Here is a 22,984-nt window from a genome sequence, read left to right as displayed (position 1 = left end):
TCTGGTAACATGGGCGTTCCCTTCTTTTGGTGGGAAGTAAAAGTCCAACAAATTGCTACATTTAGCACTTTGCCCTTTTTGTTTAAAGCACAGAATGCCGTTGCAATGATACATAAGAGAGACTCAAAACTGATTGAGAAATCTATAGCATAGATGCCATTGTTAACAATATCTCAGACTACCAACCAAAAAAAAAAAAAAAAAAAAGACTAATAGCAAGCACACGAAAAGACATTTACATAACAGACATGCTTTAGGCCTAAGCAAGATCTTCCACGGAAGGCATCTTTTCATCCAGATTCAGACATGTCAACTGAACATAGGCATAGACGTCAATAAAAATTTAAGCTCCTGAAATATTCTTCTGAATATTTTGATAAGAAAATTCTTTGGAAAATCAAAAGCTTCAATGTTTCTGTGGACTTCGCCTAATATCAAGTGCTTGTTCCAGCAGTTGAATAGGAAGCACCAAAGGAGCTAATTACCGGTACCTGAGAAATGAGCAATGTAATTAAGAAGCATGTACACATTCGAAGTTCCTATAAAAATTAAAAGAAAGTAGTACCTTTGCAATAGTTGCAGGATCCACTCTGGAGGTATGAACAGCTTGATCTTTAATAGAACGCAGAAGCCTATTGGTACCTGAGAAATGAGCAATGTAATTAAGAAGCATGTACACATTTGAAGTTCCTATAAAAGTTAAAAGAAAGTAGTACCTTTGCAATAGTTGCAGGATCCACTCTGGAGGTATGAACAGCTTGATCTTTAATAGAACGCAGAAGCCATACACCTTCAGCATTTGCAAGTATTTTGATTCCATTTTCACTTGTTGATACAGCAAGCAGTATCCTTTCCTTGTAAAATTGAATGCAAGGAGCAGCCTATAGGATATTCAAAGTAAAGATTGTTTAATTATAAGAGCTTCTTCAAATTACTATCAAGAAAAGGGCTTCCATGGCCATTACCAGTTATCCACCCTCTGCAGCAGTAATTGTCAAGAGGTAACCATTGTCCATGTCCCAAAATTTTAATTTGAACGCATATCTAGTAGCCAGGAACCGGTTCTTCATTGTATCTAATGGCACAACCACCACAGACTGCCTCCAAAAACCATGATATACAAGCTTGATAGCTGTCTAACATTCATCCAATTCCACAAGGTATGGTTGTCCTTTACTAGTCTCACATATGAATAGCCTTTGATTCACACAATAAAAGAAAAATGAGCAATCACCCAATCATTGTGAAAAATTTGAAGGAAATAAACAGTTGGATCAGTAGTAATAATTTGCATTTTCCATTTGACAGCTCAGACCATGAATCCTGCTTCACTGCCACTGTTACTCTCAATAATAATAAACCAAATCCACTCAACAGGAGAGGGAGGAGGGAGGGGGGGACCAAGTGGCAACCCTATCCTTAGGGTGCGACAATTAAGTTTCAAATTTCCCATTTTTAGTACCATGAAAATTGCAATATATATTAACCATACGGGCTATTAATGAAAGCAAGGAAAATAAATCAGATGGAAAGAAGAAAGCTTTTTTGACAAAACAAAAGCAATGAAGAAATCTATCGCCTCTTATTAATGCACTGATTATTGCATGAGCCCCCTGCCCCCCCTTTGCAAGCATAGCCTTGGTATAAAATAAGTGCACCAGAATATTTAGGTGAAGCTGCTTAATTATGAAATAATAGCCTGAGCCTAAAACTCTGGCTGAGGCATGAGAAATAGGCCTTGGAAGTCTCTAATGAAAAGTGAAAAAAAAAAATAAAAAAAAATAAAAAACTGTCAACTGGCAAAATTGCAAATAAAACAACTGCATACATGAAGGTTTTCCTTATTATGAGGGCACATGGAGTAAGCTGGTGCTTTATGCCCCTCAAAAGTGTACAGCTTATTACCAGCGACAGCATTCCACACCTGCACAGAAATGAACTTTCACAAATGCAGTCCAACATTGTTTTTATACTGAAAGAATATGCCAAGTAAAGTAAACCATAACAGTCTTGTCCTCTCCACAAGTTATGATGCATAGTTTTCTGTTTTGATGTGAAAAGGTGAGATCATTAACCTTACCGAGATGAGCATCAATCTGAGAAAGAAAAAAAAAAAATTCCATTGCAAATACACAATTATTAACAAAAGGGGCTAAACAAACCAGTTAGCGTCATAGATGGTACTGCAAATCGTCACCACTATCATAGGAATATATCTACACTATGTCTTCCAAATATACAACGCCTGATATGGAAAGTTTTAAATAGGGAGACTGTTAGAACAATGGTCAAATGATTGAATTCACATTTTCCTAATGCTTTAAACTTTTGGGACAAATGGTAATTTAATAATTAAAAAACTAATAAATACATCCCCTTAAAGTAACATACCAAAAACGGCACCATCAGGACTCCACATCACACGGTTTACATATAATCATAATTATTGGCCAACGAAGCCTATCATCTAGTGAAATAGAGATTATTAGCCTCATAAATTTTCCTAGCACATATTCTCCAACTTAAAAAATTATATACTAGTTATGTCAGTCTGTGTAGATATTTGTCAAACTTCCAAGGCCATTGAATAGGCTCGAATGTCCCAAACATTGAAGTTACTAGGACTATGATTTCGGATTGCAGGAACTTCTGTGTAGCTTGTGAACATTGCTCATTCTGCTCTCATTTCGGATTGCAGGAACTTACGAGGACTATGATTCCCAGAGTTAAGATTAAACATTGCTTCAGGGAAGCAAATCAGTGTGCAGATCGTCTTGCAGTAGCTAGATTTTATGCCTTTTGATGTTCCCCCTTTGGATATTAAGTTTTTGTTGTATTTTGATTGTATGGGCAGATTCGTTGAGGGGATTTGACTTATTTTCTTTTAGTTGTTTTAATATAACAACGTTTATTAGGAAAAAAAGAAAAAAGAAAAAAAAGAAGCAAAAATGGTGAAAGTAATTTTGTGTCATCAACACATCCATCAAGACCAAAGTCCAGTTTAATATATTAAAAGTCATTGCAACATGTTACCCAAAAAACCATTAGAAAATAGGTTGTAAAGGATTTTAAATGTACAATAAAAGCATTGCAACTATTATGGTTGTAAAGGATTTTAAATGTGAAATAATATATTTTTTATATATCAGTAAACTATATCAGATATGACTACAAAATAATTTAAATAATTAGTTTTTTGTTTTTTGAGAAAGATTTAAATAATTAGTTAATTACTACTCGTTCTTGTATATGTGTTAATACTTAGAGAAATAATATGTCGACAACATAAATACTTAATACTATACTAATAACATAAATACTTAACTCCACATCATAATCATAAAGGTAAACACAATAAGCAATAGTAAAATTAAATTATTGGATTAGATTTTTTTTTTTTTTTTTTTTAAGCAATAGTCATAGAGTCCAATTAAGTTCTTAATGTCCGTACTGTTCAATAATGAGTGCCACAAAAAAAAAAAAAAAAAAAAAAAAAAAAAAAAAAAAAAAAAAACATATACGATACCAAAAAAAAAAAAAATGTAAGAGGGAGAGTTGGTGACTTACAAAGAGTTCTAATAAAGAGGGCCCAGATTCCTGAAAGCCACTATTTGATTTCTGACTGTCACGGAGAGACCTCACTCACCATCAGAGGGTCGTACTCTCTTAGTCTCAGGGTGTGGTATGTGAGTAGAGCTACCTTCTCCACTAGCTCCTCCATTCTCATCATCACGACTTCGCTTATTTTTGATATCCTCTTCAAAATGATCAACACTCTCATTATGAGGAATGATGCTGCACTCTGTCTGATCCATGCTTTGTTTCAGATCTTCCATTTCTTCCTCGTATACCATATGGGCCCCACATTTCTTTATCTCTATTCTCGGATCCCTGGATTGGAATTCAATCTCAAGTTGACAGCTGGATCCATCAGCAATTTGAAAAATTCCTTTTCGGAAGAAGGATCGGAAATAATTAGGGAGCAAATACATGAACCAACGATGATCCGATTCAACCGTAACAGACTTTTCCCCAAATCTTATGGCTGGTAGACTACGTGGTGGAATTCCATTGGCTTTAAAATGACACAAAAGGTCATCAGGACCATGGTTAGGTGGACGATGCTGGTGGAGGGGTCCAAAAACAGCGCAGAGAGCAATTCCTCTAAATTGTTTAAATAAATATGAAGGCACTTCCAGATTTATTGAAGCCCCCACACTTTGATGCCTAAACCAGTTCGGAACTTCACTTCCAGGAATAACAACATCAAATCTTTCTTTTTTAGTTGATTCCTGAAACATAAAAACCAACCATGATCTTTAAAGAAAGCTGAGAGAGAGAGAGAGAGAGAGAGAGAGAGAGAGAGAGACCTGAAAATATTCTCTTAGCATTGAATTCAACAAGTCACAGCGGCCTTGATTGTCAACCAATTGGAAACAATTGAGAAGATATAAAAAAAATTTTGGATTATCTTTTTTTTTAAATGGTAGTAAAGATTCCAATGAGGTACATCCATTTGCCCAAAATTCGATGTAAGGACTCAATCGAAGCTCCGGCAACAATCGAAGACTCTTGCAATTCTCCACCCGAAGGTCGCTCAAATGAGACAGTTGATTAATGCTTTGAGGAATGAAAACAAAATTATTTCCACTTAGATCTAATTGTTCTAATGAGGACAAACAGCCAATATCACTAGGGATTGCTTGAAGATTGCAGTTCCTTAAATTCAATCTAGTTAATGAACACAAACCTGATACAGAAGGCAATACCAAGCCCATGAGATCTGGAGTTTTTGTCATTAACAGAAAATTAAGCGGCTTCTTCCATGACCATGATTTAGATGACAGCCCATTACATCCTTGGAAAGATAGTATTTTGAGATTTTTTAAGCAAAAGATGGAGGAAGGTGGATCTCTTATAGCAGTTCCACTCACATCTAGTTTCTCTAAGCCTTCTAGATTCCCCAAATTCATTGGCATATTGTCAAGTTTTAAGCAACCAGATAGAGTGAGAGTTTTTAGAGATGTCAAACTACAAATGGCTCTAGGAAGACTTGAAAGATTTTTACAGTTTGTTAGATCCAATAAAATAAGATGTTTGAGATCTCCAAGGGATGAATCAATCTTAGACAATTTTGTGCAACCTTTGAGAATCAACTTCTCAAGATTTGGGACTCTAGAAAAATCCAAGGTCTTGATCAACTCTCTAGAATCACTGAGGTCGATGATTCTTAGCCACTCTAAACTCTGTTAGCATCGAAAAACAACCAAATAGAGAAAATAAAACGATTATGAACATGATTTTTATCACCAAAAAAAAAAAAAAAAAAAAACATGTTTCACATGAGTAAAGATCTTACCCAGTTTCCCTCCCATAGTTGTTTGATACGGCTACGAGGCATAATGAGTTCAACAAGTTTGTTAGGATTGAAATTTTTTGGCATGGATTTTAAAGGATATTCGGGCCAATCCATAAGACGTAAATCACTTGAAAGAGAAATAAGTCCTTGAGGAAGGCTCACATTACAAATTTTAAGCAATCTTAGATTTCTCATCTTTGAGAAGGTTTCAGCATTCAAGTCCTCAACTTTTTCTTCAACATTCAAGTCCTCTTCTTTTGAAGTGGTGTTGATGAATATGCCTTCAACTTTTTCAGTTCCCTAGTAATATAAATAAATAAATAAATGATTATATTGGAAGGTATTAACAAAAACTTTGATGAATCTTACATGCACACACACTCATAACAAAGCTTAAGATTGTGCATAATCGACTTACTGTATTATCTTTTAGTACATGAAGGACATCCTCCTTAGCCCACAATCTACTGCGTCCACCAGGCTCGTTAGGAGATTCACAACGAACAATTTCCTTACCCAATTCTTGCATTAAATCATGCATTAACAATGTTCCATCTGAGATAATTATAAGAGATTTTTCCTCAAGAACATCTATATCAATGTTTGGCCAATAATGGGGAGTTCTTAGTATGCTTGCTACACGATCTTTAGTCATTCCTTTGAAGAAACAAGCAATATCCAAAAATATTTTTTGCTCTATTTTCTTTAGGCCATCAAAACTTATTCGGAGCACATCCAAGATTTCCCATTCTGGATTTTCTTTTAGTCTACCTAGTTCAGATTTCCATGCATTTAGATGTCTGCGAAACATGAAGGAGCCCAATACTTTGAGTGCTAAAGGAAGGCCTTGAGCATAGTATACAAATTCTTTAGATAGCACCTCATAACCTTTTAAAGGATTGTCCTGCTTGAAGGCTTTCAGACTAAAAAGCTTAAGAGCTTCATTAGAATTCAAAATCTCAGGCTTGTATATTTTTTCTTCAACGACTTCATGTGTGATCAATAGATGTCGATTTCTAGTTATTATAATGATCACACTCCCTCGACCAAACCAACTTTGCTTGCCTACTAATGCTTCTAATTGTTTAGGTTGATCCACATCATCAAGAATGACAAGAACCCTCTTCTGACATAATCTATTCCTTATCAAATTGATTCCCCATTGAACATTCGAAATATCAATATTTTTTTCAAACAAGACATCAGAAAGAAGTTGTTTCTGTAAACTAACTAGACCATCATTTCGACTTCTTTCTCTAACATTTTCAAGAAAACTGCTGCCAGCAAAATGATAACGGATTCTATCATACAGGATTTGTGCAATAGTTGTTTTACCGATTCCACCCATTCCCCAAATCCCTATAAAGTGAACATCATTCAACCCCATGCTTAAATATAAATTCTCCATTTCCTCCACACGAGATTGTATTCCAACAAGATCCTCACGAACTGAGTATGAATAATGCAAGCCACCAATTAATTTTCTGACAATGTCTTCAATAATTGTTGACTCCTTCCTGCCAGGAATACAGAACCATAATTTTTTTAGTCAAGATAGGCCATAACAAGACAGAAGGCTCAACAAGTGTACTATTTTAGATTCGTTCATTATAGAAAATGGAGCTCTAAGTTCCATAATATGAAAAAGATATGATAAATTGTGAATTGGCAAAATAAATTTTGTACTACATATTTGGGCTACTGTAGAAAACATAAAATAGTAAGCCATTGTTTAAGAGGGGAAAAAAAAAAGATCATCATTGGGTGGAAGTCATCTGTGTAGTGGTACCTTACCATTAAAACTACAGTGCACGTATAGTGGTCTTGGTCAGGAAGAGTTGGAAGGTAGCTATTGCCTTTTAAATCTGGAATTAACAACTTTCAATTAAACTTCAAAAAAGCAACATTTCAATTTTATGTGATTCTTCATTTGTTGTAACTATTCTTCATTACAACTTGCATGTCATGTTATATTTTTTCTTGACTATATTTCTAATTCATCTTTTGGAACTCTTCGGGCTTTCATTGCTTGATTTAGAAAATAGAAAAATAAAGAAAAGATGCCTGTGATCCCAAACAAATGTAGTTTAAATTATTGTTTCTGCAGAATGAATATAGGTTCTTGCTTTCAAAGAAAGGAGCTTGCCTGCTCAGAGGTAGGAGCCTTTGTGCAATTCCTGTACTTTCTGAGTGCAATTGGGAATGGAATAAAGTTTCAAGATTGAGGTCAGTAACAACACATTCTTGAGGAGTCATATAGAGAATGGTGAGGCATTGAGGGCATGTTCTATGGACTTCTAGGGAATCAGAGATTCTAGCTGTGATTAGTGGAAATGGGAAAAGGTCCAAATATATAAATCTATATATTTGGTCAGTCGTACTCTTTCAATACTGACAAATTCAATTGCACAGCTACTTATGAAGCCATCAGATAGTCTCATTTAATTCTAGATTAATGGAAAAATATTTGGTTTTCAAATGCTTAAGCATTCATTTATAGCTTAGTTTATTATCTAATAAAAAAAAAAGGAAAAAAAGATCAATACACAAGTAACAAGTTCAGTGGGGAAAGAATGGAAACGCTATTCTCATTTTTATGCCTACAATTCACAAGACATATTTGGAAAATTGACTTGAATTGTTGATCAGTATGCTGACATATTGATGATTGGGAAGCAGAATTCAGATGGGTTATACAAGGCAGCAGCTTTGGTCTACACTTCTAGTAGTTGCCTAAGCTGCTAATATTTATTATATATATACTAGAAACAAATCAGAGATATCATGCTGCGAATTTTAAAGGTGAAGAAGCCGTTTTCAAAGCCATGAAGAATGATATATAATTTGGATTCACCTCTTGCCAAAAATGTTAAGGGGAGACGCACACAGAGGAAAATAAGAGTTCCAGGAATTATGCTATTTAAGTTACTAACTGCTGCTTAAGATTGTGCTCCGTGTGTACAGCTTAAGCTGCTTGTTTTGATCTATTATTTGTTCAATTCATCAGTTGTATTAAAAGATAAAATCAATCATTTCAAAAAGGAAATTAAGCTTGCTTAGGCTCTGTGTTGATATAAAGTAACTTTTTTTTTTTTTTTTGAGAATCCACTAGTAACTAATCTTTTTTTTTTTTTTTTGAGTAAGACACTACTAACTAATCAAGTAGCTAATATTTGAGTAATGGACACAACTTAAGTATTAAATTCAGCGATCCATGATTAGATTTCTTTTCTATCTGGCTGAGTATATATATTAAATAACATAACTTGAAAAAATTTATTTGGCCAAGTGAAATAAAGCAATGATGTATAATATTCTGAAAGTGTGCAAAAGAAATTCTTACTCATTCCGTGTATCCCATCCAGAGAGATTGGCAACTTGAGTCAAAGCAGCTCTCCACGATTGCAACTTCTCTTCGTTCTTGATAAGTTCTTCATGTTTAGCAAAGGCCTCTGCAAAACTGCCCCTTTGATTTCGTACATCAGAGGGATCCACACCATAAAAAACAGGCAAAACTGTTAGCCCAGCCTTTTCCTTGCACTCAACAATCTTTACAAGTTCATCCAAGCACCAAGACGAAGACGCATAGTTTCTTGATAGAACAATGATTGCGAACTTCGACTTTTCTATAGCATTCAAGAGCTCCGTGGAAATGGTTGTTCCTCTCTCAAGTCTTTCATCATCTCTAAAAGTCCAAATTCCTTTTCGATTCAAGGCAGCATATAGATGGTCTGTGAAGTTATTGCGGGTGTCCTCACCTCTGAAACTGAGGAAAACATCATACTCCCCTTTGGGCAATGAAGAAGAAGAAGAAGAAGCTATTTCAGAGGTTATGGAAGCCATTGGAAAATTACAAAGCTTCAGTGTGTGTGATATCAGCTGTGGCTTTGGTTATAGTTCACTTGTAAAGACTCAAAAAGAGAGAACGAATAATTTAAGTATTCTGCGATTTTTATATTATTTTTCCTAATTCCTTTTCGCTTTTTTGTAAGCCGTAACTTTCAGGAAACTTTGAGGAAATTTCGTAAGGGATGCTAAGAAAATATACAACTGTAAAGTGTAAACACAAGACAGCTTTTTGAGATATGCTAAGAAAATTGTCTTTGACTCTTTGAGGAAACTTTGTGGAAATAATTTCGTAAGGGATGCTAAGAAAATATTATACAACTGTAAAGTGTAAACACAAGACAGTTTTCAGAGATGTGCTAAGAAAATTGTCTTTGAGGAAACGTCATACTGATACACCTTTCCAGCTCTTCTTTTTCTTCTTCTTTCTTGATTTTATGCTTTTCCGCGTCATGAAAAGGTAGTCAAATGAGTAACTTTACTTTAAGGAAATTATTATTATTATTTCTTTTTGTTTTTGGGTGTTTGGCTTTAGTTACTAGGAAAATTCAAGGAAATTTCGTGAAGGATGCCAAGTATTTATGTTTTATTTATTTATGGAATATATATGTTCTTTTAGTTAATTCTTTTAAAAACTTTTAACATATATAACTTAGAGTTAGAGGTGACTTTTTTCTTAACAAGGTTTACATTACTAATCTAATTGAGAGATTTATCCAAAGATAAATCGAATATGTTTTGAGTTTTTAACATTATATTATACCCCTTTTATAATAATGAAAAAAGGAAAAAAAAAAGTATTGCATTGCTTTGAAATTTATAATAATTCCACTCACAACTCTAATTAAGGGTCATCAAATAGCCCATGACCCATGGGCTGGCCCAGTAGCCCGCTAGCCCACCAGGCTAATGGGCAGCCCAGCCCGGTAATATTGAAGCCTATGGGCAGCCTAGTAGCCCAATGGGACAGGCTATGGGTTGATTTCTTTACCCATGGGCGCCTGGTGGGCTGGCCCGTTAGCCCAGCCCAGTAGCCCGACTCGTTAGCCTGACTCATTACCCAAAATTTATAACAAAATAATTTGGGGGTTGGGTGGGTGAGGGATTGAACTTTAGACATTATAAAAACTTAAAGACCACACACCTAACCACTAAATACTTGGAATGATTGTGATACAATATGCATAATAAATATATATTTTGGTATTAGTTTAGTAGTTTTGATTTTTAAAACAAAGTTACTAAGATGACTGTTGCCCTACCTCTGTGCCTCTGGAAAGAAAGTCATTCTTTCCTTTGATAAATTCCAATTCTTTCCTTACAAGTTACAATTATAGAAGAAATTCCTAAAAAAAAAAAAAAAATGCTTACCGTTGGTTGGAAGAAATTCTTTCCTTAATGAGTTGATATTTGATTCTTCATATATTTCCTTTAAGAATTGATATTTTATTCTTCAAATATTTCCTTTAAGGGTCGATATTTAATTCAATGTACTTATTTATTCTTATCAATAAAAGTTAATTAATCTTATTTTAGTACCTTTTTAAGAGGCATGTCTTAGTATTTTTTTTTAATAGAATATTTTTAGTAGATTTAATTGTTCAATTTGATAGTTTGTAATAATATATAATTATAATTTTTTTGGTTAAATTTTTATAACCCCATTGAAGACCTGTTAAAAATGCCCATGAGTAGCCCATTAAACCCACCTCACTAGCCCAGCCCGCTAAAGCCCAAATGGGCATTGCCCATGGGTAGGGCCATGGGCTAGAGTTTTTCCATCCAGCCCGGCCCAACCCAGCCCATTGACTAGTCAACAGCCCGTTAAGCCCAGCCCATTAGATCCATGGGCCAAGTAAAAGCGGGTCGGGTCGGCCCGACCCGGCCCATTGACGAGGCCTAACTCTAATATATAAAGTGTGGTTATAAATGGTAAAAAAAACTTGTGAGTCCACCTAAAATTGAGTGTGTACTAACCACAATCATATATGCCATCGAACTATGTAAAAATATGTGATAGTAAAAGAATTGTTTTTAAAAATTGAATAATACATTTATTTGTATTTTTATTTTTGCTTAATAAATTCAATCATTATAATAATGGACAGGGAATTTAACTTTATACAAAAATGCCATAAAATATTAAACAAGTTTAAAGACGGTTGAGTTTTTATTTTTGGTTTTTGGTTTGGAAAAGGTTAACAAATACTTAGAGCCCGTTAGTAGGGTATTTTAAGCAACTTTTTGAGTATTTTAAATACACTTACACATATTTTCACACACATTTTCATCCACACGTATATCAAAAACACCCAAACAGTATTACTCAAACTCCTCTACTAAACACCCCCTTAATAGCATTGATTTATTAAATATATTTAGAAACTTTTATAAAAAAAAAGATATAAATTAAAAAAATTTATAAATTTTTATATTTATCATGAAAATAATATCATGAAAATAATATCATTTTAACCAAAAAAAGAAAATAATATCATACCTTTTTAAAATAATTTAATAATAATATCTTGAAGACACGGTTATCCAGACCATTGAAGCACATATTAAATTATCTAATTTTAGAAATATTTTATCAAAAATTAAAAAATCTATCAATACTTTTTCAATTCTAAAAAAAAATTCTAAAAATAAAAATTATTATATACCCTTAAAATACATATTATAGCAAAATCCTAATTATTATTATGTTTCCACGAGCAATAGAGTGACCGAGCCAACATACATGCCTTTATTTCCCACATCCACCACCCACCGTCACACTCTCAAAAGAAAAGAAAAGAAAAGAAAAAAAAAAAAAAGCGCTAAAGTGTTATATTGAAAAAGATAAGTGCGACCTTTCCAAAAAAAAAAAGATAAGATAAGTGTGAAGATATCTATTTTCTTGTGAAGACAGATACGTTTCTTTGGGCAATCAAGTCAAGAAAGCTGTAAAAAACAAAAAAAAGTCAAGAAAGCTGTCATAACCACTATTTGAGGTACCATTAAGTAGTAGAATACAAAATATTATACAACTGTAAAGTGTAAACACAAGATGCCTTTATTTTTCACTTCCACCGCTCACTGTCCCACACTCTCAAAAGAAGAGAAGAAAGGCGCCAAAGTGCTCTATTGAAAAAGAAAGTGTGAAGATATGAAATTCTTTTTATTTTCTTGTGAAGATAACTACCATTTCATGTAGTAGAATAGAGTATGAGTACCTGAAGAGTAGACATGTTCTTTTTTTTTTTTTTTTTTTTTTTTGTTCTTTATGTATGACCGTATGACAAGACCGGACAATATTAAATGAGCTTACCTATTATTTTTATTTTTATTTTTTGAAAAGAAGCTTGCTTTTTATTAAGGATGTGAAATAGAGGGATTTGTATAGATTTGAAATGGGCATGATTGGATTTGATATATAAAATTTATTTATCTATTAAAATTTATTTAATTAATTATTTCTAACCCAGATTTAACCTAACCTAATTATTGCAAATAATATCAAATTTATCCGGATCCTGAGAATCTTAAAAGTGAGTTTTCTGGGTCACTGTCACACTCATTTTCACCCACTGATAGCTATCCTCTTGACTCTACTATTCTCTTTTTCTTTTTCTTTTATTCTTTTTTTTTTGGGGTAAACAACTGTTACAACTCTACTTTTCTCACTCAATTATTTAGAGTTCCTCATTAGTAGCACAGCCAATCTCTACTTTCTAGTGATAAGTAGTTTCGACCTCTATTGTTTTTGGTCATGCCAATCTATTATAAAATCTATAGTTGTTTGTTATCATATATAGGTGATGAATTTTGGTAATAAATTTAATTAGACTCTTAAGATGTACTTATTTTTAAGATATGTGATTTCTAGTCTTTAATGAGAATGTGTCTATTTAGTGAAAATACTCCCATTCAACGAAACATACTTATTGAATGAAAATATGCTTATTGAATGAAAAGTTGTCTATCGGCCAAAATTAAAAAATTAAAAAGTACAACTTTTTTATGTTTTTAAATGTATACGTGACATTAATTTATGTAATCATGTGACACATTGAAAAATGGCCAATAAAAAATCAAACATTTCACTTTTATATCACATAGATGTATGTTAAAAAGGACATTAGAGCATAATTAAGTGAATAATTGTGGCAGCTCTACCGAGATTCAATGGTGCACCTGTATATAACTAGGGCAAATGTTAACAAACCCTTAGTGGTGTTTGTTAATATTGCACTAATGTGAGTTTTATTTGATAAAAAAATCAAACAAAAAGAAAAAAAATTGACTCTAGCTTATTTTAATATTTTTTTCTCTCTATAAAACTGATACCAGAACTTAAAAACTGCAGAAATATAATATAAAGTTGTAATATAACTGAAAATAAAGTACAAAATATTGCAATTAACAGGACAGTAAACACCACCCATGACTAATTAGGCAATAAGGTGATCTATTACTATAACTGAGCTCAAGGAATAAGAATATTAATGGGTTCATTATTAGTCCATCACCATCAGTGAGCTAGAGCAACAGGTAACATCATGTGGGAAGACATTTTGTCAAGTTGTGGACTTTTGTTACATATTTTTACAGTCTAGTCACATCATTGCTCAATTTTTAAATTATTTCGTATTTGTTCAAAGGGGTAGGGGCCACATTTTTTTTTTTTTGGTTGATGTGCACAATTTTTTGTATGTATTGAGTTGCAGAGATAATCAGTCAGCGACAATAATAACAATTCATCCAGGTCTTAAGAATCTTGAAGGTAAGTTTTATTGGTCAAGCATTTTCACCTATTGACAGCTATCAAGCATAGTACAATAATGTCAAGCATTGACACATGAACAAGAAACTAAGCAATTGCCTTTTGATGTGTATTAGTGTAAATCACTCTTTCCAAGTTTTTATTTGAATGCGAATGACTGGATATCACGTTTATGAGCATATGTTTGTGTTTGTGGCAAAATTGATTTGTACAAGCAGGATGCTTTTGTTAAATTTCACTTTTTTGATGATTAATATCCTAAGATAGTATTGAAGTGTTAGCATTAATAATCTTCTTTTTGATGATTAATATCCTAAGATAGTATTGAAGTGTTAGCATTAATAATCTTCAATAAGCATGTTGCCCGGTTCATGTTTGTTGTGCTTTTGTATGGACTTGCAAGCTTGAACAATTAAAATTCAAGTGCTGTTGGTGCCGCCTCCCGTAAGATTTAGATAGGGACCAGTCAGCTTGGTTGATGAGAAATTGATGCCCTTCAATTTTAATTTGTCATTGTGTCCTAGAACTAGAACTATGATTCTCAAAAAAAAAAAAAAGAACTAGAACTATGGTCCCACTACTTTGTAGAGAAACAGTGAATGAAGCCCCTGGCCAGCATGCTTTTATTATAAACTAGTAGCAGATATGTGTGATGCCCAGGAAAATTTGATATGAATATGTTTTATTGGATAATTATTGAGTTAATATATTATATTGTATATTTTTAATAGTTAATGTATTATTTGAAATTAGGTTTTATATTAGAAGGTTTTTTGTGGTGTAACAACTAACAAATTAAATATATTTTGAAGTTGAGTATTATATGTAGTGAGATATGTATGAAAATACAATGCAATAGTTTTTTTATTAAAAAAAAAAAAATTATAGTGTGAGAACTATTAGATCAAGTTCAAATCGTGTATATTATGTTTATTACTATACAGATGTATGTGATTCAACAATTATAAGTATATTTTTCTCCAAAACATAGATCCACGTCTCTTTATTCCACACAATTGAAACTAAGTGAAAAAGTATATTGAAAGCTCATATTTGTGTAAATATACAAGAGCTTGTTCAGACCCCCAATTAAAAAATACGGCTAGATTGCTTTTACTCTAACTTAAACTAAGTGTGGAATAAGAGTAAATGTACGCAAACAACCGATAACACTACCCTAAGCATTATACATCCATTATCAACAATAAAAGAAAAGCTTAAAGAGTAGGGAAGAGAGATGCAAACACAAGATAACACCGAGATGTGTTATCGAAGAGGAAACCGAAGAACTCAGTGAAAAACCTCTCTGCGACCCTCCAAGTCGAAATCGATCAACTAGAGAATAAAGTTGGAGTACACGAATAACAAAAGACCCTCGAAGCCTAGTCTATCCCGCGTACTTGAGCCCTCCAAGCTCCTGCTATCAACTGGCTTCTTGGAACCTTGTCTTCTCTAATTTTCCGGATGTTGCAATTCAGTTCGATTGCATCCGCCAATAAATGGCTCATTTCAATACTTTCCAACAGCACCAAAATCTCACTTGATACTCAAAATGAGTGTAGTAAGTGTTTGGGCTATTAACCTTTTAAAAATATAAAGATGAAGAGGTAGAAGTTGAGGAAAACCACAAGGAAATGTGTAGATGATTGTGGGTATAATAATCTCTAACTCTCAAGTGTATTTTCTAGGGTTTTCTCTCTAAAAAGCCTCCTTACAATTCATGGGTAATGAAGGTATATATAGTGTGGATAAATACTTGGTAAAGCAAAATATAACTTTTTGCCAAACAGAATGTTTCGCGAGTACTTTGCGGGTTGGCTTTACCTGCGAGACACTCGCAAAAGGCTGGCATGATTCTTCATCTTCTAGTTATGTGCTCTACACGTTGCTCTTTTGCGGGTAAGCTTCTAGCAAGACACTTGCAAAATCCGCTTGTTCTTCCTTTTAAACTTGAGTCTTCACACTCTCTCACACTCATCCCTTACAATTAAAAACCCACATACATAAAGATAATTATGCAATAGATCATAATCAATAAATCATATATCATAAAGTGGAAATATAAAATAAAATAAACTAGTCGCAGATCAGCGCGATGCACAGGAAAATTTGATATGAATATGTTTTATTGAATAATTATTGAATTAATATATTAGATTGTATATTTTTAAAATTCAATGTGTTATTTGAAATTATGTTTTATATTAGAAGTTTTTTTTGTGATGTAACAACTAACAAATTAAATATATTTTGTAGTTGGGTATTATATGGAGTGAGATATATATGAAAATACAACGCAATAAATTTATTTATTTTTTTTAATTTACAGTGTGAGAACTATTAGACCAAGTTCTAATCATGTATACTTTGTTTATTACTATACAGATGTATGCGATTCAACACTTGTGGGTATATTTTTTTCCAAAACATAGATCCATGTCTCTTTGTTCTACACGATTGAAACTAAGGCTGTGTTTGGTTCCCGTAAAATATTTTTCGGAAAATAAAATGCTATTTTCCGGAAAGGAAAATATTTTCAAGTGTTTGGTTGCATTATGAAAATTGTTGTAGAAAATATTTTCATGTGTTTGGTTCTATTCTGAAAATGCTATTTTCTTACAATTTTTTCACACGACAATTCAACCCACGACAGCAAACTCTGACAATCAAAAGCCACAACCACCAAAACACCACCACCACACCACCACAATAACAACAAAAATCAAAATCACACAGAGAGAGAGAGATCGGGAGGCGAGATCGCGCGGAGGCAAGATCAAGCGGCGCGGTGCGATCGGCACGATGCTGCGATCAACGAGACTGGTGCGATTTGGTGCGTGCGATCGTCGGACTGGAGCTCGGGGTTCACCGGCGATCGTCGGACTGGACTGAAGCTCGAGATTCGCCCTCTTCTTCCTCTCGCTCTCTCTCTCTCTCTCTCTCTCTCTCTCTCTCTCCGGAATTCATTTGAAGTGAAAATAGGAACGGAAATGAATTTCCATGATCAAAGGATATTTTTTACGATCAACTGAAATTGATTTCTGGAAAATTCTATTTTCCAGACCAACCAAACACCCGCATTTACGGAAAAGCATTTCCGGAAGTGATTTTCACCCAAAACAAACACAGCCTAAGTGAAAAAGTGTATAAAGATAACTATGTAATAGATCATAATCAATAAATTATATATCATAAAATGGAAATATAAAATAAAATAAAATGCAAAGAACAAACTTTATTTCATCATATGAACATATAAACAAATCTCGCAATATATAAGTCTTCAATTTCATAAATCACATGATTACTTAGATTTTATAGTAAAATAAGACAAATCCATCCATCATGACATTGTAGTATAGTCTATATATTTTGTCTTATCCTCTTTTTGGCTTTTTCTTTAAGATGATTAACTAAACAAAGTAAAAACTTACCAAGAAAGCTCAAATTAGCTAAAAATTTAATGGTAGAGATGCCTACTATTTGTAATAGAATGAACAAAATAAAAATCACAAATGGATTTGAGAAAGATGCATAAGAAAGCTCAAATTAGCTAAAAATTTAATGTGGAGACGCCTATTATTTGTAATAGAATGGACAAATTAAAAATCACAAATAGATTTGAGAAAGATGCATAAGACTTCTAAAAGAAATTTTACCAAACACATAGGATGCAACAATAACAAAATTACTACCCTGAATATTTTATGACTTTTTGACACTCTACAAATAAGCACAAAAAATGTTCGTTATCAATATATTTCATATCAACATTAGGAATTTCCACAACAATAACAGGGCAAATAAAACTGCATTAACAATTCTAAGTCAACTAAAAATAACAAAAGCTAATATCATTGAAAATTTTGGAAAGGAAAACAACAAAATCACTTCAAAAAATGCAAGAATACTAAAAAGAAAGGAAAATGAAGAAAAAAAAAAGGATCAATTTTGATTGTGCGTTTTTTTTACCTCAATGGTCTTCCTATTGTTGCCTTAACTTTGAAAGTTTCTAACAAAATAACTGATGTCTTCTTGAAATGGTGAAAACTATAGCTTAATTGAAAAATATGGAACACAATTAGTATTGTGCTAATTTTTGTTGTTGTAGATGATGGGTGATTGTATCTAGAATGTGCATTAGTATAAATAACATTGTAAAACTTAAATAAATAATCAATGTAAGAGTGAGAGAGAGAGATAAGATTGTGAAAAACTGAAATTTTGGAAGAGGAAACACTATAATGCTACATAAACAAAAAGACACTTGAGACATCTCTGGGCTGGAGATTTGGATGCTAAAGTTTGGTTTGGATACTTGAATTGTTAATTTTATCCACTAAAAAGATAATGAATTATTCAATTTTAATAATTACTTAAAATTAGAAAGAAGAAAATGAAAAGTTGAAATCCTTTTTTTTTTTTTTTTTTTTGAGAAGAAAGTTGAAATCAATTTGGGTAGCTAAATAGTCAAATATTTGTATCTAATATATAATAATAATAATAATAATAATAATAATAATAATAATAATAATAATAATAATAGGTGAAGTTAAGAGAAGTTCAAATTAGAATTCTAAATTAAAATTCCAATTTTGCGCCACGTGTCTAAAATTATTTATTCTCAAAAAATTTTATTTTTTAATTTTAGAATCATATGTGAGAGCACATTATAAATATTCATCCAAGTGAGTTATTAAGTATAAAAACCATAGAGTTTAAAATAAATTCATCGTAAAAAAAAAGTGCATCACAATAATTAAAAAAATAGACAATTTATATTTTATATATAATAATATCCTTACAAAAATTTTAAAAAAGTTAACAAAATATAAAAATGACTATCAATAGTATTTTAATTATATATGTAGGAATTATATTATACATCTTATTATATATTTTTAAGTGTATCAATGCATATGCATGGGAGTTTGTACATGATCTGTTTTTAATTATTTTATATAAAAAATTAAAAAATTATAAAGAAAAAAATTGTTTTATATAGATGGTCTGTGAAGTTATTACGGGTGTCCTCACCTTTGAAATTGAGGAAAACATCATACTCCCATTTGGGCAATGAAGAAGAAGAAGAAGAAGAAGAAGAAGCTATTTCAGAGGTTATGGAAGCCATTGGAAAATTACGAAGCTTCAGTGTGTGTGATATCAGTTGTGGCTTTGGTTAGAGCTTTAGGGTGAGTTTGGTTCAGCTTTTAGAAAAAGTGTATAATGAAAAAAGTGGAGTTTTGTAAAAGTGCATAATGTAAAAAGTGGAGTTTCAAAAAGCTGAGTGTTTGGTAAAAACTGTTAAAAAGTGCATAATGAAAAAGCTGAGTGTTTGGTAAAAGCTGATAAAAGTGGCTTTTTGAGGGCTAAATGACCAAAAAAGACAATGTATATATAAGGGATATTTCAAACTTTTTGTTTTTTTTTTTTTTTTTTTTGTTTTTGTTTTTTTTGTGGATGTGAGTTTATTTCATACTTATTATAAATCATCTATTTCATATACTTACTAAACAATAATAATAATAATATTAATTAAATCTAAATAATTTCCATCAACATGAAGCACAAAATAAAAATGTAAAAAGATGATAAAATATACACCAATAATCTAAGTTTAAATTGTACTACATAAAAATGTAAAAACATATAAAATACATATCAATAATCTAAGTTTAAATTGTACAACACAAAATTGCCCTTGATACTTAAAATCAAATAAAATATAATAAATCTGTCTTCTCACTGCCTCATGCATCAAACACTCTCTGATCTTCATCCTTAATGCACTTGACACACTTCAATTCTCTTGTTTTTATTTCCCTTGTCTTAGCAAGTTTTATAAATATTCTCTCTCCATCCTTCATCACCCCATCATAAGCCTTTACCTCCCAGACAGCCTTTTCTGCTCATCTTCACCTCTTTAAAATTTTCATAAGCAGTATTATCTAAACATCTAGGTAAGCTTCTGTAGCTCTCTTTTTGTAGTAAGTAATAAGGTTTGCAAATAAAATATAATGCATCAAATACACGGGGTATACTAGATGAACAACACAGCTAAGCTTACTTCTAAGATTACAGTGATTATAATTTAGAGAAAGGATATGTTCCTGGAGCAAACCTCCACTCAAACAATGTTCTGAAAAATTTTTGAGCTTCAATTTATCTAGATTTCTCACCTACCCATTTAGTTTCTTGTAGACAAAATGTTTATTCTCCTCTTAATCATTGTATCTACTATCTCCATTAATTTCCTTATTGAAGACCCAAAATTCGAAGTGTCCATACAAATTATGTTCTCCTAACCTAACTTAGGTGTAGTTATACATTTTCCACACAGGTTTAGAAAAAAGTTGGAGATTTGGAAAGGACCCTACTTGCTGAAGTGAAAACCATACATTTAATGGTAATCTACTGGAATTTCATGGTTAGAAGAAACTTAATTGGGTGCTACACTGCAGAATTTGCTAATTCAAAGTAGTGGTTCATACATGAAACAAACAAATCTTATGAAGGGGATGTTTCGCAAACTAGTTCTTAAGTTATTGAGTTTGCTATGTCTAGTTCAAAAACACCAAATAGAAACTAAAACCAGTTCTTAACTTCCAAGTTGAATTAGTTTTTCTATTTTAGCATTGATTCAGAACCAATATCTGGTTTGCCAAAGCTAGTTCAACTTATAAGTTAGGTAACATGTAAATAACAGCCGCTGATGTGACATAACATTAAAAGAATTCCAAATCAAGCAGAACAGACAGGAAAAAAGTATGACCCTTAGAGGCTGATGCATCAAACTACAAACTCAGATCACATGCAACATTTTTGAAATTCACAGTTAAAACTCCAATATTTACCACCGCCCACAATCCACCAGCAAAAAAATTCAATAAGATGTTTTCTCTATTTAATATAATCAAAGAATTTTCCAAGCACAGTACAGAAAATAGTCAATTCAATTCAATCCAATCCAACCCTTTAGATATAGGGCGCCAATCACAGCCTTAGATATAATATCCATAACACAGGACAGGAATTACATTAGACACAATAGTGGATACTTTACATATCCACTTTTTAGTTCAAGAAGAAATGGTTTCTAAGAACAATTCCTATATATTATCATCTTAAAACATATTTCATTACACATTGCAGAGAATACTTTTAACCAGAAAAACTTTCAAATGCATATAACTTGTACAAATTAATAGTCTTTACACTAAAATTACCAGCAGGACTATTACCAGTCACATGGTCATTAATATGTGCACAAGATAGAAGCCTAAAGTGAAAGCATAGCTATTACAGAGAAATCAAAACCAAAAAAACCCAAATCAGACCCATGAGAATCAACCCTGATTCGGTCCAAATCAAAACAACCCATACCCATGACAAATCAACCCAAAGAACACACAGAAAAATCATTACCCATAAAACAAACCACAATCCAAAACTACAGAAAGACTTACGGAGAGGAAGAACCAGAAAGAAAGAAAGAAAGAAGAAGAAGAGGAAGACGAAGCGGAAGAAGAAAAGGAAGACAAAAAGAAAAAAGACAGAGAGTAGAGAGACTTACGAACAGTGAACGACGCAGAGAGAAGAAGATGGAGGCGTCAAATGCGAAATGGAGAGCAGAGATCAGAGATGAGGGGCGTGTGGGTATTTCGGTCTTTCAACTCATGCAACGGTAATATAACAAAACGCGCTATGCGCGTTTTGATTTATGGACAGCTGAAGGTGCATTTTCTATGCGCGTTTTGCCTTCAGCTTTCCTAAAAGTTCAAAACGCAACTTTTATAAAAAAGTTGCGTTTTGAACTTTACCAAACGCAGAACGTGGCTTGGCTTTTTTGAAAACGCCCGTTTTGGACTGAAAAAGTGGAACCAAACGGGCCATTATTATCATATGCGAGTAGTTCACTTGTAAAGACTCAAAAAGAGAAAACGAATAATATAAGTATTCGGCGATTTTATATTATTTTTCCTAATTCTTTTTCGATTTTTTGTAAGCTGTAACTTTCAGGAAACTTTGGAGAAATAATTTCGTAAGGGATGCTAAGAAAATATTATACAACTGTAAAGTGTAAACACAAGACAGTTTTCAGAGATGTGCTAAGAAAATTGTCTTTGAGGAAACGTCATACTGATACACCTTTCCAGCTCTTCTTTTTCTTCTTCTTTCTTGATTTTATGCTTTTCCGCGTCATGAAAAGGTAGTCAAATGAGTAACTTTACTTTAAGGACATTATTATTATTATTTCTTTTTGTTTTTGGGTGTTTGGCTTTAGTTACTAGGAAAATTCAAGGAAATTTCGTGAAGGATGCCAAGTATTTATGTTTTATTTATTTATGGAATATATATGTTCTTTTAGTTAATTCTTTTAAAAACTTTTAATATATATAACTTAAAGTTAGAGGCGACTTTCTTCTTAACAAGGGTTACATTACTAATCTAATTGAGAGATTTATCCAAAGATAATCGAATATGTTTTGAGTTTTTAACATTATATTATACCCTTTTTATAATAATAAAAAAATAAAAAATATAGCATTGCTTTGAAATTTATAATAATTCTTCTCACAACTCTAATATATAAAGTGTGATCATAAATGGTAAAAAAAAAAAATTATGAATCCACCTAAAAGTGAGTGTGTACTAACCACAATCATATATGCCATTGAACTATGTAAAAATATGTGATAGTAAAAGAATTGTTTTTAAAAATTGAATAATACATTTATTTGTATTTTCATTTTTGCTTAATAAATTCAATCATTATAATAATGGGCAGGGGATTTAACTTTGTACAGAAATACCATAAAATATTAAACAAATTTTAAGACGGTTGAGTTTTTATTTTAGGTTTTTAGTTTAGAAAAAGTTAACGAATATCTAATAGCATTGATTTATTAAATATGTTTAGAAATTTTTATAAAAAAAGATACAAATTATAAAAAATTATAAATTTTATATTTATCATGAAAATAATATCATAATTTTTAAAAATAATTTAA

General features: G+C 32.1%; 1 protein-coding gene and 1 long non-coding RNA gene across 6 annotated transcripts; both read right to left on the bottom strand.

Moving 5' to 3' along the window:
- On the bottom strand, positions 1-19,164 carry LOC126725745 (disease resistance protein RUN1-like). 5 transcript variants are annotated; one of them, XM_050430621.1, is made up of 12 exons: positions 19,101-19,164; positions 19,011-19,067; positions 8,703-9,117; positions 5,778-6,876; positions 5,360-5,659; positions 4,371-5,246; positions 3,568-4,292; positions 1,829-1,924; positions 966-1,197; positions 717-881; positions 566-642; positions 1-491 (listed from the first exon to the last, which is right to left on the bottom strand). In XM_050430621.1, exons 1-7 carry the CDS (start codon positions 19,102-19,104, stop codon positions 3,639-3,641), a joined length of 3,405 nt encoding a protein of 1,134 aa, XP_050286578.1. In that variant the 5' UTR covers positions 19,105-19,164; the 3' UTR covers positions 1-491; positions 566-642; positions 717-881; positions 966-1,197; positions 1,829-1,924; positions 3,568-3,638. The 5 variants fall into 5 exon arrangements, with proteins under 5 accessions (XP_050286578.1, XP_050286579.1, XP_050286577.1 ...); XM_050430622.1 differs by having other exon boundaries at positions 19,011-19,064; positions 19,101-19,163; XM_050430620.1 differs by having other exon boundaries at positions 19,011-19,154.
- A 382-nt stretch (positions 19,165-19,546) lies between these two features.
- Positions 19,547-22,130, bottom strand: LOC126725769 (uncharacterized). Its single transcript, XR_007655583.1, has 2 exons — positions 21,547-22,130; positions 19,547-19,894 (listed from the first exon to the last, which is right to left on the bottom strand). It is a non-coding gene; the product is annotated as an uncharacterized LOC126725769 (long non-coding RNA).
- Positions 22,131-22,984: the final 854 nt, after the last annotated feature.

Source organism: Quercus robur, chromosome 5 (assembly GCF_932294415.1).
Source record: "Quercus robur chromosome 5, dhQueRobu3.1, whole genome shotgun sequence".
NCBI classification, from domain to species: domain Eukaryota; kingdom Viridiplantae; phylum Streptophyta; class Magnoliopsida; order Fagales; family Fagaceae; genus Quercus; species Quercus robur.
Note: the sequence above shows the minus strand (reverse complement) of the source record. Positions and strands in the feature narration are given on the sequence as shown.

Coding starts and splice junctions, on each gene's coding strand:
- LOC126725745 (XM_050430620.1), bottom strand. CDS start 19,104: ATGGCTTCCATAACCTCTGAAATAGCTTCTTCTTCTTCTTCTTCTTCT. Junction 5,247..5,359: donor AACTATGGGAGGGAAACTGG/GTAAGATCTTTA, acceptor CGATGCTAACAG/AGTTTAGAGTGGCTAAGAAT. Junction 4,293..4,370: donor TGCTAAGAGAATATTTTCAG/GTCTCTCTCTCT, acceptor TTTATGTTTCAG/GAATCAACTAAAAAAGAAAG.